This window comes from Triturus cristatus, chromosome 6, assembly GCF_964204655.1.
Source record: "Triturus cristatus chromosome 6, aTriCri1.1, whole genome shotgun sequence".
In the NCBI taxonomy this organism is placed as follows: domain Eukaryota; kingdom Metazoa; phylum Chordata; class Amphibia; order Caudata; family Salamandridae; genus Triturus; species Triturus cristatus.
Genome location: NC_140589.1, coordinates 512,193,265 through 512,210,038, shown reverse-complemented (window position 1 = coordinate 512,210,038; position 16,774 = coordinate 512,193,265). Strand labels below are relative to the sequence as shown.

Here is a 16,774-nt window from a genome sequence, read left to right as displayed (position 1 = left end):
ATCCAAACAATCCCTTCAAACCCACTCAGATAACCTAGAACCAACACCAGAACTGTTAATAATTCAAACCTCATGCAAACCTCAATCACTCAGTCTACCCCAGTTGATACCATCTCTCATATGAAATGCATGCAACTTAGTTGCAGATCAGCTGCTAAACACGCAGTGGCCATCGCTGACCTCATTCTCACAAATGATCGTGACCACATAATCCTTACTGAAAGATGGCTTAATAATTCCACCTCCCCTCTCATTGACCTTCTAATTCCCCCAGTTATCACATCATAGGATTGGACAGATCTGACAGAACAGGGGGAGGTATCGCCTGCATCAGCCACAACAATCTAGCAGTGAAACAGTCACAAACTGTTGCTCTATCTTCATACGAATACCTTTAAATCGACATTGCAAGTAACAAGAGACCACTTTGCAAGCTGCACACGATCTATCATCCACCAAGGAATAACCTACTGTTCATTGAACAAATCATGGAAATTGTCTACTGCAACGCAGGACAGCACTGCCCCCAGATCTTCCTTGGAGATTTAAACCCCCACTGGAATTACCAGAACAGTGATCAGCCTAAAAGCCTTCCAAGAGGACCTCAGTCTGATCCAGATTTGTGACCGTCCTACTCACAACAAGGATACAACCTTAGATCTAATCATGGCCCAACCCAATTCCATTCTCCTTGAATCCATAGTCCGCTGTGATTGGACCAACCACCACCGCATCACCTTCCTTATTACTGAATTGCTGATTTCTAATAAGGTCCATCCCAAAAAATCTAAACACTGGAAAAGGAGCTTAAGAAATATAAATCTGAATGATCTACAGCCATCAGCAACAACGTATCGCCCCCACCGGCAGAATCACTGGATGTCCATGAACTCACAAACCATTATAAGAATTCCATAACGAACATCCTGGAATATATTGCGCCTCTTCAGCTGAAAAGATTTTCCACTAAAGACTCTCAACCATGGTACAATGCTGGCCTTAATGCAGAAAGTCGCATTCGGAAATTCTCACCGTCCCTTGTTCACCTGATGAGATCGCTTAGGCACGCCTATAAGAAACACATCCGAAGCTCAAAAGCAGACTTCTTTAGAAATCATCATGATAAAGCTAGAAACCAACCTAAAAAAGTATTTGAGCTGGTCCAACTGCAATCAAATTATTATCCCAACCCTACCCCCATTAAATCAAGTCTGCAACCAAACTGCTGATTTTGCCTCCTTCTTCCTGAATAAGACAAACAAAATTAAATTGAGCTAATAACGGCTTTGGAGCTCCTTCCGAATTCTCCACATCCCAACTTTTCCCCACCTTTGCTCGCGGAGCCCCCACCTCTCTCAGGGCTTTTTCCTACAAACAACCCCTTGGGGAGCTCATTCAAATTCTATAATAAAAATTACATTCTCAAAATTCTCACAGTGCTGAAACCCTCAACCCACTTCAGAAACTTTGCAGTTAAATTGCTTTAATGACTTCAAATTGTCCCTACTAGTACTCTGGACCAATACTGTAAATGTTTCATTATGTCAAGGCACTATCCGAGACTGCTTAAAGTCCAGGTCAGGTAACTCCGATTCTTAAGAAACACATGGCAGATCGTATGGACCTAAACAATTTCCACCCTATCACTAACATTCCGACCCTGGCTAAGCTACTAGAGAAATGTGTTCACATCCAACCACATAGAACAATTCCAATTGTTAGACCAATTCCAATTAGGCTTCGGCCAAGGTCACAGCACTGAATCGGCTCTAACACACACAAGTGATGATGTGCTAAAAATGCTGGATCTAAATGAATCCTGCCTCTTAATTCTCATTGACATATCTTCAGCGTTTGACACATCAGCTTCCTTGACCTTCCGGAACTAAGAATGGGACTATCAGAGTCCGTCCTAAATTGGTCCGCTTCCTTGATCCACAACAGATCCCAAAGAATCAGGTTAAGTGGTCCCTTTCCACTTCCTCTCCAGTCACACTGGGGGTTCCACAGGGATCATCGCTCTCACCCATCCTCTTTCACCTGTTCATGGAGGCACTAACAGAAATCTTTAAGCAATCCAACATTCACTATCACATGTACGATGATGACCCCCAATTGTACTTGAAAATATCTTCCCCTGAAGGTATATGACCTCTTAACTCTACTCTTCAAAAAACTCAAAACTGGCTTACATGCAACCACTCCAAACTAAATGCACTAAAAATGGAATTCCTCTGAATTGCCCCACCCCAAACAGTCCTCTGATATCAGAGATTGGATGAAGCAACTAACAGCTCTTAACTGTCTGCCACATAATATAGGCTCCACAAGATCACTTGGAATAACCCTCGACAAGAACCTGAATATGCAGGAGCACCTCAGTTCTGTTACTAAAGGAGCCAACTCTCAAATGAACATCCTAAGGAAAATTAAACCTTTCCTCTCCTCTGACAACTTCAAATCAGTTGTTCAAGTCCTAGTGATTTCCAGGTTGGACTATGGAAGCTCAAACTTCTGTGGCCTACCTAGATCAATGCTGGCCCCTTTAATGGCCTCTTTTAACGTTGCTGCTATGTTCATTACAGGATCTAAAAAATACAATCACATCACTCCTGATCTACTGGCTCTAAACTAGCTCCAATTTGAAGCAAGGACTGAGTTAAAAATTGCATGCATGACCCATAAAGCCTTACATCTTAACACCCTGTTGTCCCCGCACAAAAACTGGAGCTTTCAGGTGGCTACAGATCTTCTAGAAGCTCGAGCACTTTATTGCTGAAACCACAGAAAGAAATCTTCCAATCAAGGTTTCTTGGGTATTGCCCCAAGAATCTGGAACTACCTGCCCCCTGAAATCAGACTGAATCAGACTGAACCCTCGCCTGTATCATTTAAAAAGGAAGTAAAGTGCTACCAATGAACAAGTTCTTGCTCTAAGGTTCTTGCACCTTAGTAGCCTTACACATTGGCCTACATTTGCTATACCCATGTACAGTTCTGGACTCCTATCATCTTGTATATTCTGTGGCAACTTGGTTCTGTTGATGGCCACTCGTATCTTTTTTGGACCCACCACATCTTGTTTAGCTTGTGATTTTGATGTTTGCTTGACTTTTTCTTCCATCTAAACATCTTGTAAAGCACTCTGATACTCTTGTGGGTCATGCTTGCGCTATATAAAACGTTATAAATAAAATAAAATATAATGATGTTGGATCTCCTGGTCTGGCACTGTCCTCCAGATAGTTTGTAGGCAAGGTCATCTGGGGTTTTGAGGGCTTTGTAAGTGATGCAGCTGACCTTGAACATAATTCTGGCTTGTAAGGGATCCAGTGTATATCCTTTACCACAAGGATGATTTGGTTGGATTGCTTAAGCCCTTTGATGAGTTGTGCTGATGCATGAAAGATGTCTTTCATGGGAGTAAGGGTGGTGTCTGGGATGTGGTTGAGCAGGGTGCTGCCTCCATCCATAGGACAAAGCTTAAACTGATGTTCTGAAAATATTTTGCTTTTTCAGGAGACAGAGTAAGAACCAGGCTGTTTTGGTCTTCTTGGCAATGTGTTCTTTGAGTGAGAGGATTGAGTCGAGCGTTAATCCGAGCGATTTGGCCTGCTATGCCAGCTAGGGTGAAAAGCTTATTAGATTTATTTTAGAGAGGCATGATTGAATCAGAGAAGGTTTGGTGTTGTGGAAAAACAGGAGGAATCCAGTCTTCATCTGGTTTAGACAAAAGCCATTTATTGACATCCACTCTGGATGCATGTGAGGCAGGATTTGAGTCTCTGTATGTTATTGGGTGAGGAGGTTTTGAGATAGAGTTGGGTGTCATCTACATACTGATGGATCTTGATATCACTCTCTGGAAGGATAGTTCCAAATATATGCTAAAAGGTATGAGTGACAGGGTGGAAAACTGGGGATATTGCAGGTGAAAGGGAGAATCTGGGATCTGGTAGTTCTTATTTGAACATGCTGCTGTAGATTGGTGAAGCAATATAAGACTCACTGTTGGATTTTGCCAGTGAAACCAATGAGAGTTTTAGGGTGTGTGTTGATGCCAATTGTTCCACAGTGTTGACAGCTGTGGCGAGGTTGAGCAAGACAAGGAGTAAATAAGATAAATAGGATTGTATCTATCGGCTGATGGTATGATAGGAGTTTCAGGGATGGGGTTGGCACACTGATGGTCTGAAAGAGGGCTTTGCTTCTGTTGGTTGTTACACTGATGGTGGTCTTGAAGGAAGTGGCTTTAATTGTGGTGATGATGAAATGACATTTGGGGTGGAGAGCTTTCAAAAGATTAAGGTCCATCTGGAGCTTCTCAATTTCTTATTTTGTCTTCATATGGTGTGTTTGTTTACAGTAAGTTCTTAGGTGTACCCTGGTTCTGATAGCATAGGTTTGGAGTTCAAAGTTCTGTGTAATTCTTCAGAGTTGTGCTGAAGATGTTGAGAAAGTTATTAAAACTACTCTCTTGACCAATAGAATAAAAAGTATCAACTGCAAAATCCGAAGACAGCTTCTGGTGTAAAGAAATAATATTTGGGGCAATGTATGCCCATGCAATCTATGGATTTATAAACGAATGAGGAAAATACACACAGCCTATAAACACAACTTTTCATTTCTTCTGTAACAGACAAATGATTTTCCTCCATTAAAGCAAATGTGACAAATGTCAGTATAACTGACCATATCGCTATTACCTTAGTGAACAAAATATAAGCTTTGCTGGATAGTCAGTTTTCTGGATAAAACATTTGGGCCGATTCTAAGTTAACCACACCCCTGTCTGCCTCTTATTTCTTGAAACACTGCCTAACTCCCTGGAGTGAATTGGCTCTGTACACGAAATAATATACATTTCCTTAAATTCTTTCCCTACATGGCCATTTTTGATTGACATTGGCACAGTGAAGCTAACACCAAGGTTCTGCTACTTCAAAAAGAAAGCAAAAAATGTGAGCTCTTTTAAAAGCTTGAGACACTGCACCTATGGGAAATACTCAGATCGCTCATCACCCAATGTCCCTCTTGCACCTCTACTTACACTAGATTTGCATCCCACACTCCCATCTTGCTTCCACAGTAGTTGGATCAGCTATAAGGACAGGAGCTTCTAGGATATTGATCAGACTGGGTTCCACTCATTCATTTTTAAATATTCCACCAGCTTCAACCCTGTGAGCAGGACTTTGCTCCTCTGCTGGTTCCAGCGGGCGCTCAGGTGAAATTTAGAGCACCTAGACGCTTTTTGCATTCAGTTTATATATTATTTCCGCATGTCAGCTAGTGACAGGTAACTCTAATGTGTCAGGCCTCTTGGTTCTATTATTGGTACAATGGTGCAGGGGTTCCATGCTCATTCAAATCCTCCATCAATTCAAGGGGGGTTTATTGATAAACAGATAGCTTGTGCAGCAGTTTAAGGGTTCGGGATAGTGTCCTCTTATAGTTGAGTAGTTGAGTACCCCATCCCAAATGCACCAAGCATTGGGAAAACCGATTCATCTGCAAACATACTGGCTTTGCCAACGCTTGTTCTGCATAATAGTATAACTTATTCCAGTTGGCCTGGAATGCTGAAGCTATGGCATATTTCTTGAACGCAATCTTCTAAGTCTTCCCAGAAAATGTTTATTTGGGGAACATGTTTGAAAGAGTACTGAAATATATTGCAAGACTTAATGCAAGATTAAGTATTAACCTTTTAGAAGCTGACCAACTTTATTTCCGGAACTGCAATAAACGACAACTGTTCAAATGGAGGATAAAGCTACAGGGTGAACCAACCTATGAAAACGGTGCAGCTCTGGGCTTTACTAAATCTAATGACTATATAGGAATTCTCCAAAATATGTTGAAATAGGTTCATACAAGCAGCAATAAGCGTAAGGAGGTCTTAACTTAGGAAGGAACAGGTGGAAGACTAATTAAGTCCAGTACCGAGAAGTAGTATGTAGAGCTCAGCTTCCTTTAGTGTTCAGTAGAAAATGGCTGGTTGATAGAAAAACGGGTAATGTGTGTGCCAGTCTAGGAAATCACAATTTCAAACCTGCCTAAATGAATGCAGTAATTGCTCAGTTTTAATTTTTCTATTTGTAGCATGAACGTGAGTCCATGTGGGTAGGGTTGGTCGTCCAATACATTTTGCACTTACCTTAGTGATTTTATGCCATAAATATCGTTGCGTATGCAGGTAATGGGCCTGAGATTATAACATACAACCATTTGTGGTAATTCCAGTGATGAATTTTGCCCCACCTATGGAGGTTGTGCTGGTGCAATTTCCTCCACTATGTTGCTGAGGTGCAAACATTTAAATATGGTAGGCTTTCTATCACTGGCATGGCGTATGTGCATTTCCACCTGCGCAGAAACCCAATTTTTATTGACTCAACTATAAATTAGGCACTTGGATGAATAATATTCCAATACACACCAGTCAGTAGTTCTTTGAGCAGTGAAGACTTTATGCTTTTAAAAGCAAAGTGAACTAACAACAATAATGCATGTTACCTGTCTTTTGGAGGCTCGCTTCTAGAACGCGATGAAGCTTGCGTCTGATCTTGGCCCATATTGTGATGCAATACATCTGCTCCTTTGCCCCTATCAGAATGTATACTAGAAGGAGAGGTTTCTTGTGATCCTGCGGGTCCAGTCATATTTAAAGGAGTCTGGGACCGTGATCGTTCTTGAAGCCTGGCTTTCTTTTCTCTAGGCGCATCAGAGCTTCCACAAGTTGCTGTGTCACTTAATGCTCCATCTTGGTTAGTAGTTCCACTTCCAAAAAACCATGCTCCCGATTTTGTGAGAATTTCTTGCTGCTTCCGACATAAGTTACACACCCACATCACCTGGTTGAGACAAGAACAACATAGACGTTATTTTTGCCAGTCTTATCAATTGAAGAGTTCAAATTATCAACTGAAACAGTTTAAGGACACATGTAAACAATAACATTTATAACAAGCACACATATAGACCAGTCGCAGTTTTGTGAATTACCCAGTGTTGTCTGAGATATTTAAAGTGGCTAAACATACAATTACAGCCAGAGACACTATCATGCATCCAAACAGAAGTTACAGACACAACTGAACTATTAGCTTAAGCTATTACTGTCGTGTAGTTCTTAGGACCCCCCCCCCAGGACTTGTGCGTTTTGGATGACCTAAACTGAGGGCTAGGTGTGCAGACAGACTCTGGACACCCCCACAGGATGCGTCAGCCGTTAGACCAGCTAGCTCTACGGTGCCAATACCACACCCCTGTATTCTACAGTGGTGTATGTAGTTTCTGGCAACCACTGAACATGATGACCCTGATTCCTCAGGTATCGTGGAAACAATACGGTATCTTTCGCTCAGTCACTCGTGCTTGCTCTTCTCAGAATAAATAGAATGGCGATTGGAACGGTTTCAATAATTATTTATTGGTCAAGCATCAGTCTAGTATGAAACATGTTAGCTGTGTCAATCAAAAGACAGGAGTAGACAAATGTAATAGATTAGTACCAATATCGTAAAAAGTAGATACATTTGTACCACAGTGCTAATAAGATGAATAAAAGCATATTATATAAAACAATAGCATTGGCGTACTCCTAAGATGTGTAGCCTACCTAACCGTGCCAAGCCTAGAGGTGTAGGTGAAGCATGTATGTGTAAGTACTAGGATATGTCCTAATGGAACCTAATGGAGCCAAAAATCCCCTGGAGAAGTACTAACCCCTCACCTGATGGTTCTGAATGAAGGACCCCGTTTCTGCGTCGAGGATGGCACCCAGCAAGGGATGCCAGGTCTCTGTCTGTCAAAGGATCAGCCTGCAGAGTCTCGGTCCAGCTCGAAGGAATTCTCCTCTGCTTGTCTAAGGGGGAGTGAGGGTCTTTTATACTAAAGTGGTCACTCCCGGGTTTTTCTAGAATCAATGGGGCAGATGTGTCATCATTGTATTTTGGGAGTCCTTAATTGCTAATTTTACCGATTCGCTATTAAGGACTCGCAAAATACAATGTATGTAGGTTTCACAATTTAAATAGCGATTCCAATGCATTCCTTATTTGCGACTCGCAAATTGCGAGTCGCAAATAAGGAATGGCTTTGCATTCATTTCTATTGGCCAAGGGCCCATAAAAATGAATGGGAATTGCATGCACAATTTGCGAGCACCCAATAGGTACTCGCAAATTGCGCATGCAATTTCAAGGGTGCAAGGGTGCCAAAAGGACACCCTGTTGCACCCCCTGAAATATGCAAGTGTGCACATGTGCCACACATACATGCCCTAAAGGCATGTATGTGCACCACATGGCACTTTGAAGAATACAAAAAAGTAAATTTGCTCCATAAGTACATCATCACTGCCCTTACATTTAGATTTGGAAGCAGAACTAAAAACTCATATAGTTAATCTCAGGCCCCTGTTTTTTGGCATAGAATATGTTACACAGAGGAGTGTCCACTACAGAACATCTCCACAGGAGGTAATCACTTTGAACAATCAATGCAAAACTCCATGGCTAAAACCCGCAAGAACATAGCTCTGTACACATGGAATGAAAGAGCTTTGAAGCATTCCCAGCTAGATACCAAGGGTGAGGGTGGATTATTTAAAAGAGAAATATTGCTTGCATGTAATGGAGACAGAGTGAGTGAATTTGAAACATGGATGCATCACAGAACAGTTTTGTATGTTTTAAAAGTGTATCAAAATTGTTTGATGCCTTCCAAAAATTACCAGAGCACTCACTTTTTCACACATGTGGGGCAGCAACTAACATATATATCTATGGAAGGCACAGGACATTGAATTGTTTTCAACGATTCTGAGGATCGTTAACTACAGCTCTGCTCATAAAACCAGACTCCAAATCAACCAAATCTATAACCAACTGAATGAAGTTGAGACATGGGCATTAGGCACTCAGAAGATACAATCCAAGCATCTTTGGGAGCAGTAAGAAAAAAGCCTGCCAGATAAACTTTGGCTAAAGCAATTTGTGGCCCTATGCAGATTGAATTACGCGCTAGTAAATTTATTCTAGATAAATATCATCAGTTTTTTAATGACATGATGCATGGGCATAGTGTGTCAGCATATCGCAAACATAAATATTTTCGGACATAAATATTGTGTCCTAAATATCATTTTAAAAATAATCTTCCATGGGGTGTAGATTCTCTGTAAACTCCAATGTTACAGTAATTTTGTGAACAACATTTAGGACACAATAGTTATGTCTGATGATGTTTTGACAACCATATTCTGGTACAGCAGTTCGGAGGCTGTCTTTTTAGGTTCTGCTTGCACTGTGATTGTGAAATCTTTTGTTTTTAATACAAATAAAAAAGGGCTTCTCTTATCAATTCCCAAGGCAAAGGTACTCATTCCAATCCACTTTACTGGGGGGAAAATGTTTCTTAGATTAAGGCTGCACAGTATTTACTGTTTGTAGATACTTATCTGCCCCAGGCTGCACGCATTTACGATACTTATCTTCTGATAAAGCTGTTCACACTGTTTAAGCCCCAAGCACTGTCATGACTTAAGGGACTGTTAAACGATAAGATAAAATCTTTTCCCAGGGAAAAGGCAGACTGCTTCTAACATTATGCGGGAATGCTTGCTTTTTTATTACTTTGTTGTGTAAAGCGGATGCTTTAGCCTTAGAGCTTTGTGGCTTTCCTATTCATGCCTCAGTACCTTTCTTTGCACTTTGTAGGCATTACCGCATCAATTTTACTACTATACAGGCAGTCACAATTGTAGTTTAAAGGGGCTTGCTTTAAATGGTGCAGCAGGTCCAGTGACACTGGAGCCAAAAGTTGCCATTGCTCAACTAAACACCACATTTTCCTTTATTTTACTACTAAACAGGCAGTCATAAGTGCAGTTATCTGGTAGACACTGGGGCTATGATTTCAATAGTGGAGCAAGTGCAGTGGTGATGTAGCTCAGATTTCATCTGGAGTCAGGCATTGCTTTATTTTTTGTGCTTCAGACAGATGGCATTTAAAATGACGGAGATTTTGGTGCAAGTGAAAAAACACATGGCACATGAAACATGAAATGAGGCCTAGAAAAATGCTTATTAAAAGTGGCACTTTTGGTGCAAAGCAAAGTGAAAGACATGAAATGAGGCCTGGTCAATGCTTTCAGTCTGAAATGCTTGTGCTGAATTAACATGTGCTATCGCAGTGTAGAGAAAACTCATGATTTTAGTGGCCTCTTTGACTGTGAAGATAATCATTGAATGTGTTCTCTCTTCCCAGCTCATTTTCCTTGTAATCTACACTCCCTATTCCTGTCTTAAGAGACTTTGGCTTTGTTGCATATTTAGACAAATACATATTTAGTTCATAACACATCTATTTATAATGTGTATTAAATTAACCATGCACCATCACTACACTTGGGGCTAATACATTTTGCATGAAAAGCTATCTAAAACATTATAGCATGTTGCTATAAGTATGTATTAACTGCTTGTGCTTTGAAAATTTGCACTGGTGCATGTTTTATGCTATGTTGTACATTGCACATTTTTGCATGTTGTGCACAAATAATAGAAAAGCTGCTTTAAACGAATAGCTTTTGCTAGGTAAATAAATAATACAAGGTATTAGTATGGGGGAGGTAAACAGAATGGGTTCTATTTCTTAAATTAATACTATTTTTTGTGTTTTATTTTTGGGCCCAAGATAAAATGGCTGCCTGTGAATCCAGCAAGGCTGTGAATAATAATGAATGAGAGAGCATGCGCAGAAAACAGCTACATACTGCCAGGTGCCTCGAGTGAAGACCTAGTTCAAGGACACCGTAAACTTTAAACTCTTGTAGTCCTGCCAATGTACCAGTGTTTGTGGAATGTGCTTATCCGGCATGCGATGTGAAATGGAAAAAGGAAAAAGGAAATGGACTGAAACATTTTTCCTATTAAATGTTGCTGAAATATGTGATTGTATTTATCATTAACGGTTCTTTTGTTAAAACCGGATTTGCAATGAGAACAGGATGGTGAGGCCCTCATGTCATCTATGCTAACCAATCAGTGCAAGCTTTACTGAAAACTGCAACATTAGTTGTGTAGTCAGCCAAGATTTAGAGTATTAATAATGACCTCTTTGGAGGCGTGTGCTTTGCTGCTTGCTGCTTTAGGAGGAGGAGATAGGAGAGGCAGCAGATGAGGCCAGACATCATATGGGTTAGGTACGTGATCGTCGCGGGTGCAGCCTGGGTGGAGATTGCGTCCGAGGAGAGACAGGGGGAGGTGGGGGCCTTTTGCTCATATATGTTTTAGAGAGTCCTTGCATGTCATATGTTTGGCAAGGCAGATCACATTCCTCTGTGGTCTTGTGAAGGGCGGGCTGGGTAATCTACCATTACTTCGCGGCCACTACTACGACTTACCATTACTACGCATTTTTTACTTAGCAGAATCTTTTACTTCGCATGCTTTAAGTTTGCATGCTTTTACCTCGCATATACTGTTACTTAGCAAAGTCAATTACTTTGCTGACGATTCACATCGTTGTTTGGAAAAGGAGGCGCTTCCGCTTCCAAACAATGACGTGCAGCTCTGACGACACCTGAAGCAAGAGAAGAGAGGAAGCACGGTGAAGCGGGGGACCACAAGGAGAGAGAGGTAAGTGGGGTAGTGTAGAGTAGTGTATTTGGGTTAAGGGTAGTGTTGTGGTTCAAGGGGTTGTCTTTTAGGTTTTAGGGTTGTGTTTATGTAGTGTAGAGTAGTGTATTTGGGTTTAGGGTAATGGTCGTGCAAGGGGTTGTCTTTTAGATTGTAGGGTTGTGTTAATGTAGTGTAGAGTAGTGTATTTGGGTTTAGGGTAGTGTTGTGGTGCAGGGTGTTGTCTTTTAGGTTTTAGGGTTGTGTTTATGTACTGTAGAGTAGTGTATTTGGGTTTAGGGTAGTGGTCGTGCAGGGGGTTGTGTTTTAGGGTTGTGTTTATGTAGTGTAGAGTAGTGTATTTGGGTTTAGGGTAGTGGTCGTGCAGGGGGTTGTCTTTTAGGTTGTAGGGTTGTGTTTATGTAGTGTAGAGTAGTGTATTTGGGTTTAGGGTAGTGGTCGTGCAGGGGGTGTCTTTTAGGTTTTAGGGTTCTGTTTATGTAGTGTAAAGTAGTGTATTTGGGATTAGGGTAGTGGTCGTGCAGGGGGTTGTCTTTTAGGTTTTAGGGTTGTGTTTATGTAGTGTAGAGTAGTGTACTTGGGTTTAGGGTAGTGTTCCTGCAGGGGGTTGTCTTTTAGGGTTGTGTTTATGTAGTGTAGAGTAGTGTATTTGGGTTTAGGGTAGTGATTGTGCAGGGGGTTGTCTTTTAGGTTGCAGGGTTGTGTTTATGTAGTATAGAGTAGTGTATTTGGGTTTAGGGTAGTGTTGTGGAGTTTGTGTAGTGTAGGGTAGTGTTTTAGGGTAGTGTAGTGGTGTTTGGGTAGTGTAGGGTAATGTAGTGTATGAGGGTGAGGGTAAAAGAGTAACAAATGCATAGAAGTTGTAACCGCACTATACCACTGGTAACAGCACAATATATTGCCTTTTTGTACATAAACATGTTACAACACTTTAACAGACCTTCTGTAACTTATATTGTACAACTTCTCAGCAAGCTACAACTTCCAACAAATGCTTGTTTCATATGTTGGCTACCTGCCCCAGCAACCAAGTCCGTGGTATAATGATCTTTCAGATAAGGTGTGGCTTTTATCACCGTTTCCCCTCTTCGTTATGTATCTTACACTTCCGTTGCTATGAGCCCTATATTAAGTGTCCTAGCACCCAAATTGTTTCATGGCGCTTAACTCGGGAGCTGACAAATTGTTTGTCGAGGGCTAGTGATATTAGCCCAAAGACGGTTTAAAGAACTGTCACCTACAGGGAAGAGAGGTAGGGCCCTTTAGCAGACGGAGGCCTGGCAGAACAAGTAATTGGTATATGGTATATGGCCGAGTCATTCAGCATAATTCAAACGGAAATGTTCTCCTCTCTTGATATAAGGGGCGTTATACACTGTGTGTAACACATACTCGTTCAATGGTGACTAACTTTACCTCCGGTTCTCTTCGGTGTTATTTTTTTCTTTTGTCTCTATTCCTCTGGTTCCTGGTTATCTGCTATTCTTTCACTCTTGTTTATTATTGTTATTTTTTTTCTTTTTTAGCTTATCTAGTGTAAATGTTTCAGTATAATTACCAAGTATCTATGTATTAAGATTGGTGGTCGATATTGCAATGACGCGAAATAAAACTACAATAGGAAAAAAAAACAGAAAACCACTTTGCACAGCATTTTAACTTTGCAAATAATAATAATAACAATAATAATGAAGAATGGGAAATAAGAATGGGAAACAAGTCATGCGCTATTCGAAAATTGTCCAAAATAAGAATTATTCGTCTTTGATTCCTACGACTGTAGATAGCAGCTAGGGCAGGCGTTTTTTAACAATTTACCATTATAAAGTTATGTAGAATAGCAACACTAGAGAGGATCAACATTTAGTACTTTGGAGTCGACCTTGGTGGATCCCATTATTACTTTGAAATTGTTCTAGAGCAATAGAACTGCACTTTGACTAGAGTTACCTGGTAAATTCTCAGTAACCAACACAGTTCTTGTAGACCCAGGTTTGTGCCAGAATTTCGGAATACCCACATTTACGTACATAAAATCAATATACATGGTACTACTTTGCACAGTCAGTGGCTATTCTAAATATCTTTCATGTATCAGGCTACACTGGACATCCCTGCTGTAGGAGCCAGGGACTGGGTGGGATCTTTATGTACGTGGTCCTGGTGCAAAAATCAATGAAATATGCTAAAAGAGAAATAAACACACCTCTGACTGTAATTCTCTGATAGACTCTTCTCTACATGATTTGAATAATCGTTTAGCAGCACTTCATAGTACACCTCGTTTAATTTATTTACGAGTACATATACATAAAACTATTAGTTTGCTTTGAAATTGATCTCTTTAAATAATATTTATAATAAGAAAGATTACGTTAATGGATGTTGTATGCTTGTCGATGATCAGATTTCAGCATCATTTCACTAGAAAAGTAACAGCTGTGAAGCAACAAATTCTTCCAGGACTATGAGCGTCAATGCAATGTGTGCTTTTACCGGGATTGTATCAGTCTTTCACCTGCAGATGCCTTTGTCTGAGAATGAACAGTGCTGGAATGTATTGAAATCCATTACTATAAGAAGTATTTTCGGTGAAGTAGGTTACAGACACGAATCTCAGTCCATTTCAGCAGAGGCATTCTGTCTACTTCTCAGTGGGAATGAAAAGCCCCCCACCTCGAACAAACAAAAACCACCACCACCTTCAGATGCTAATTGACCATTTCATGTGCAGAGCACATAATGTGCAATAAACAGTTTTCCTGAGTTTTTTTCTGCACAGACTCTGTAAAGCAATATGTGCGAAGTTAGCAGCCTTACTGGCTATGTTTACTGCGGGGCACGTGTACACTAGCACAAACATCATATGAAAATGTATAGAAGAGAAAACAATGTTGTAATTTTCTACCTTCCGAGGCCAATAAAATGCTCACAATAATGAGAGAAGCACCATGTTGGACTGCATTTCGACTACCACCACCTCGTATAGACTACTGGAAGTGTTCCAACCTTCCAAGACAGGTAAATGTTTGAAACTTTATAATTTAACCTTAACGACTCCATGATACATGTGCTCCACTAATAGAAACTATGGTCTGTGGGATGGTTAGACAATCACACAAATGCTTGCATTTTCTGATGAGCTAAGAAAGATGAAAAATTAACTAGGGACACTTCTAAAGATGGCAAATAATTGATTTGGAGTGTACAAGGAAAATGTCAACCCGGTGCATACTGTTTGTTGTCATGCCACTGAAAGACCTAACTCTACCGTGTATTTCTTTTACGTGCATAGATAGCTAAGGTCCTGATTTAGAGTTTACGACTGAGTATCATGTCCGCCAAACTCTCCGTCGGCCTACCGTATTTATAGACTGGCGACCTTAAGCTTTCATCAACAAAGCTCCTTCCCCTAAGTGGAAATATAAATGGAGACACCTAGGTTATGAACAACCTCTGTATAATAATCCAGTAATGGATGTGGGAGATGTGCCTCACTCTCAACACAGATAAGACTGAACTTATGGCATGTGGTCCTGAACCATTCCCCAGAAATTTTGAGCTGCCTTTGATGGTATGTACATCGTGAAAACCTTGATCAAAATGTTCCACTAGCTAAAAACATACTCTCTAAGAAGGGATAGGTTTATTTATTAACCATGACTTGTGGCTATTATATTCAGGTCCAATGAAAATATGCAATTCTGCAGCCGGGTTGTTTTTCACATAATTATGGATTTGACACATTTTCCACATAACCCATCATCTGCTGCAAAATCTGCAGATTTTAACAAAAAAATATGTCTAGCTCATATGGATCAAAAGTTTTTTAAACATTGCAAAACATGTTTCTGCGCACCAGAAGGTGCTTCAGAAAGGTAAATTGGCCAGCCTTCAGTTGATTATTGCTGAATTATGGGTGTTTAAGTGGTACTAATAAGGTGAAACCTTTTTCCCAGACAGTGTTACCATGTGAAAAAATGACAAAATAATGAAGTAAAACGAACAGAAAAATGTACTAGATTTTGCTGCTGAATTTGGCTTATTTTGCTGCACAATTGAGACAACCCTGCTGCATATTTTGGTCTTTCTCTCCTTCATACTTCCAGTGGCTTTGACTATATTTGAAGCCATTTGTAACATAACAGGGAAGAGCAACCATAGTGAGGGCAATTGTCTATTGCAGGTCGCCCACAGAAGTGCCCTCCATGCAAATAAATGCTAAAATAATGTTTGGTATGAGTGCAGAAAACTCAGAACTATGGCTTTAAAACTGATGAGACCATGCTGTCCCTAGGCTAAATAGAATTCACTGGCACACAGTTTCAAAAAGGGTGATGTTCCATATCTTGACCATGATGTAAAATATAAGTTGGCAAAAGGGGCTACTCCGCTGTAATATGTGTGTGTGAAACTGGGTTGTTGGTTGATTGGGGTGTGAGCCCTGGCAGTCCCTCCAGGGGCACAGCAGACCTTCTTTCTGGCAGAGTATCTACAGGTCTAAAAGTGTACTGAAGAGTTTGTGTCTGAGTCCCCCTTTTTATACCCTGATGTCCTGGTTCTGGAAAGTGACAGAAGCTTCTCGACAGTGGCTTTGAACTGCATAGAATTTCCTGCCTCCCCTGCCCTGGCTCCAAGGTGGCTGCAGTAACAATGTGGGGTTGTTAAGTCCTTTTTGTGAAGGCTTTTCAGTTGTAGGTGAGGCTGTGATGAGCTTCGCCCCTATTCTGCCAGCTGAAAACCCAACAAGACACACTTAATCCCTCTATTGTGTGACTGTCTGAGAGGAATTCACAAAGTCCATCAGTTACACTCAGTCATGTGACCCAAGGCAGGCTACATATACAAATAAGCTAAGGGCAGAACAATGCCAATTTTCTAAAGGTGGGATTATTTAAAACTGTGATCAAACCAGAATTTACCATTAAATAGTGATTTTCACCACAAATCCAAAGACACCAAACATGGCATAGCTACCAGTTACTAATTGGAAATTACAGCTTATTACATTTAATAAGGAATTCCTATGGGAGGAGTAGGCCTCACAGTAGTGAAAAACTAATTTAGAAGTTTTTCACTACCAGGACATGTAAAACTTGAAAGCACATATTGAACCTTTTATT

The 16,774-nt window shown here is 40.6% G+C and overlaps 1 protein-coding gene across 5 annotated transcripts in view; it reads right to left on the bottom strand.

Moving 5' to 3' along the window:
- Positions 1-16,774, bottom strand: part of RIMS1 (regulating synaptic membrane exocytosis 1) — a 1,904,179-nt gene that overhangs the window by 1,065,946 nt on the left and 821,459 nt on the right. For all 5 annotated transcript variants that reach the window (XM_085610935.1, XM_085610937.1, XM_085610936.1 and 2 more), the window contains one exon: positions 6,523-6,860. In XM_085610935.1, coding sequence (XP_085467061.1) covers positions 6,523-6,860 — 338 coding nt within the window. The remainder of the gene's footprint in view (positions 1-6,522; positions 6,861-16,774) is intronic.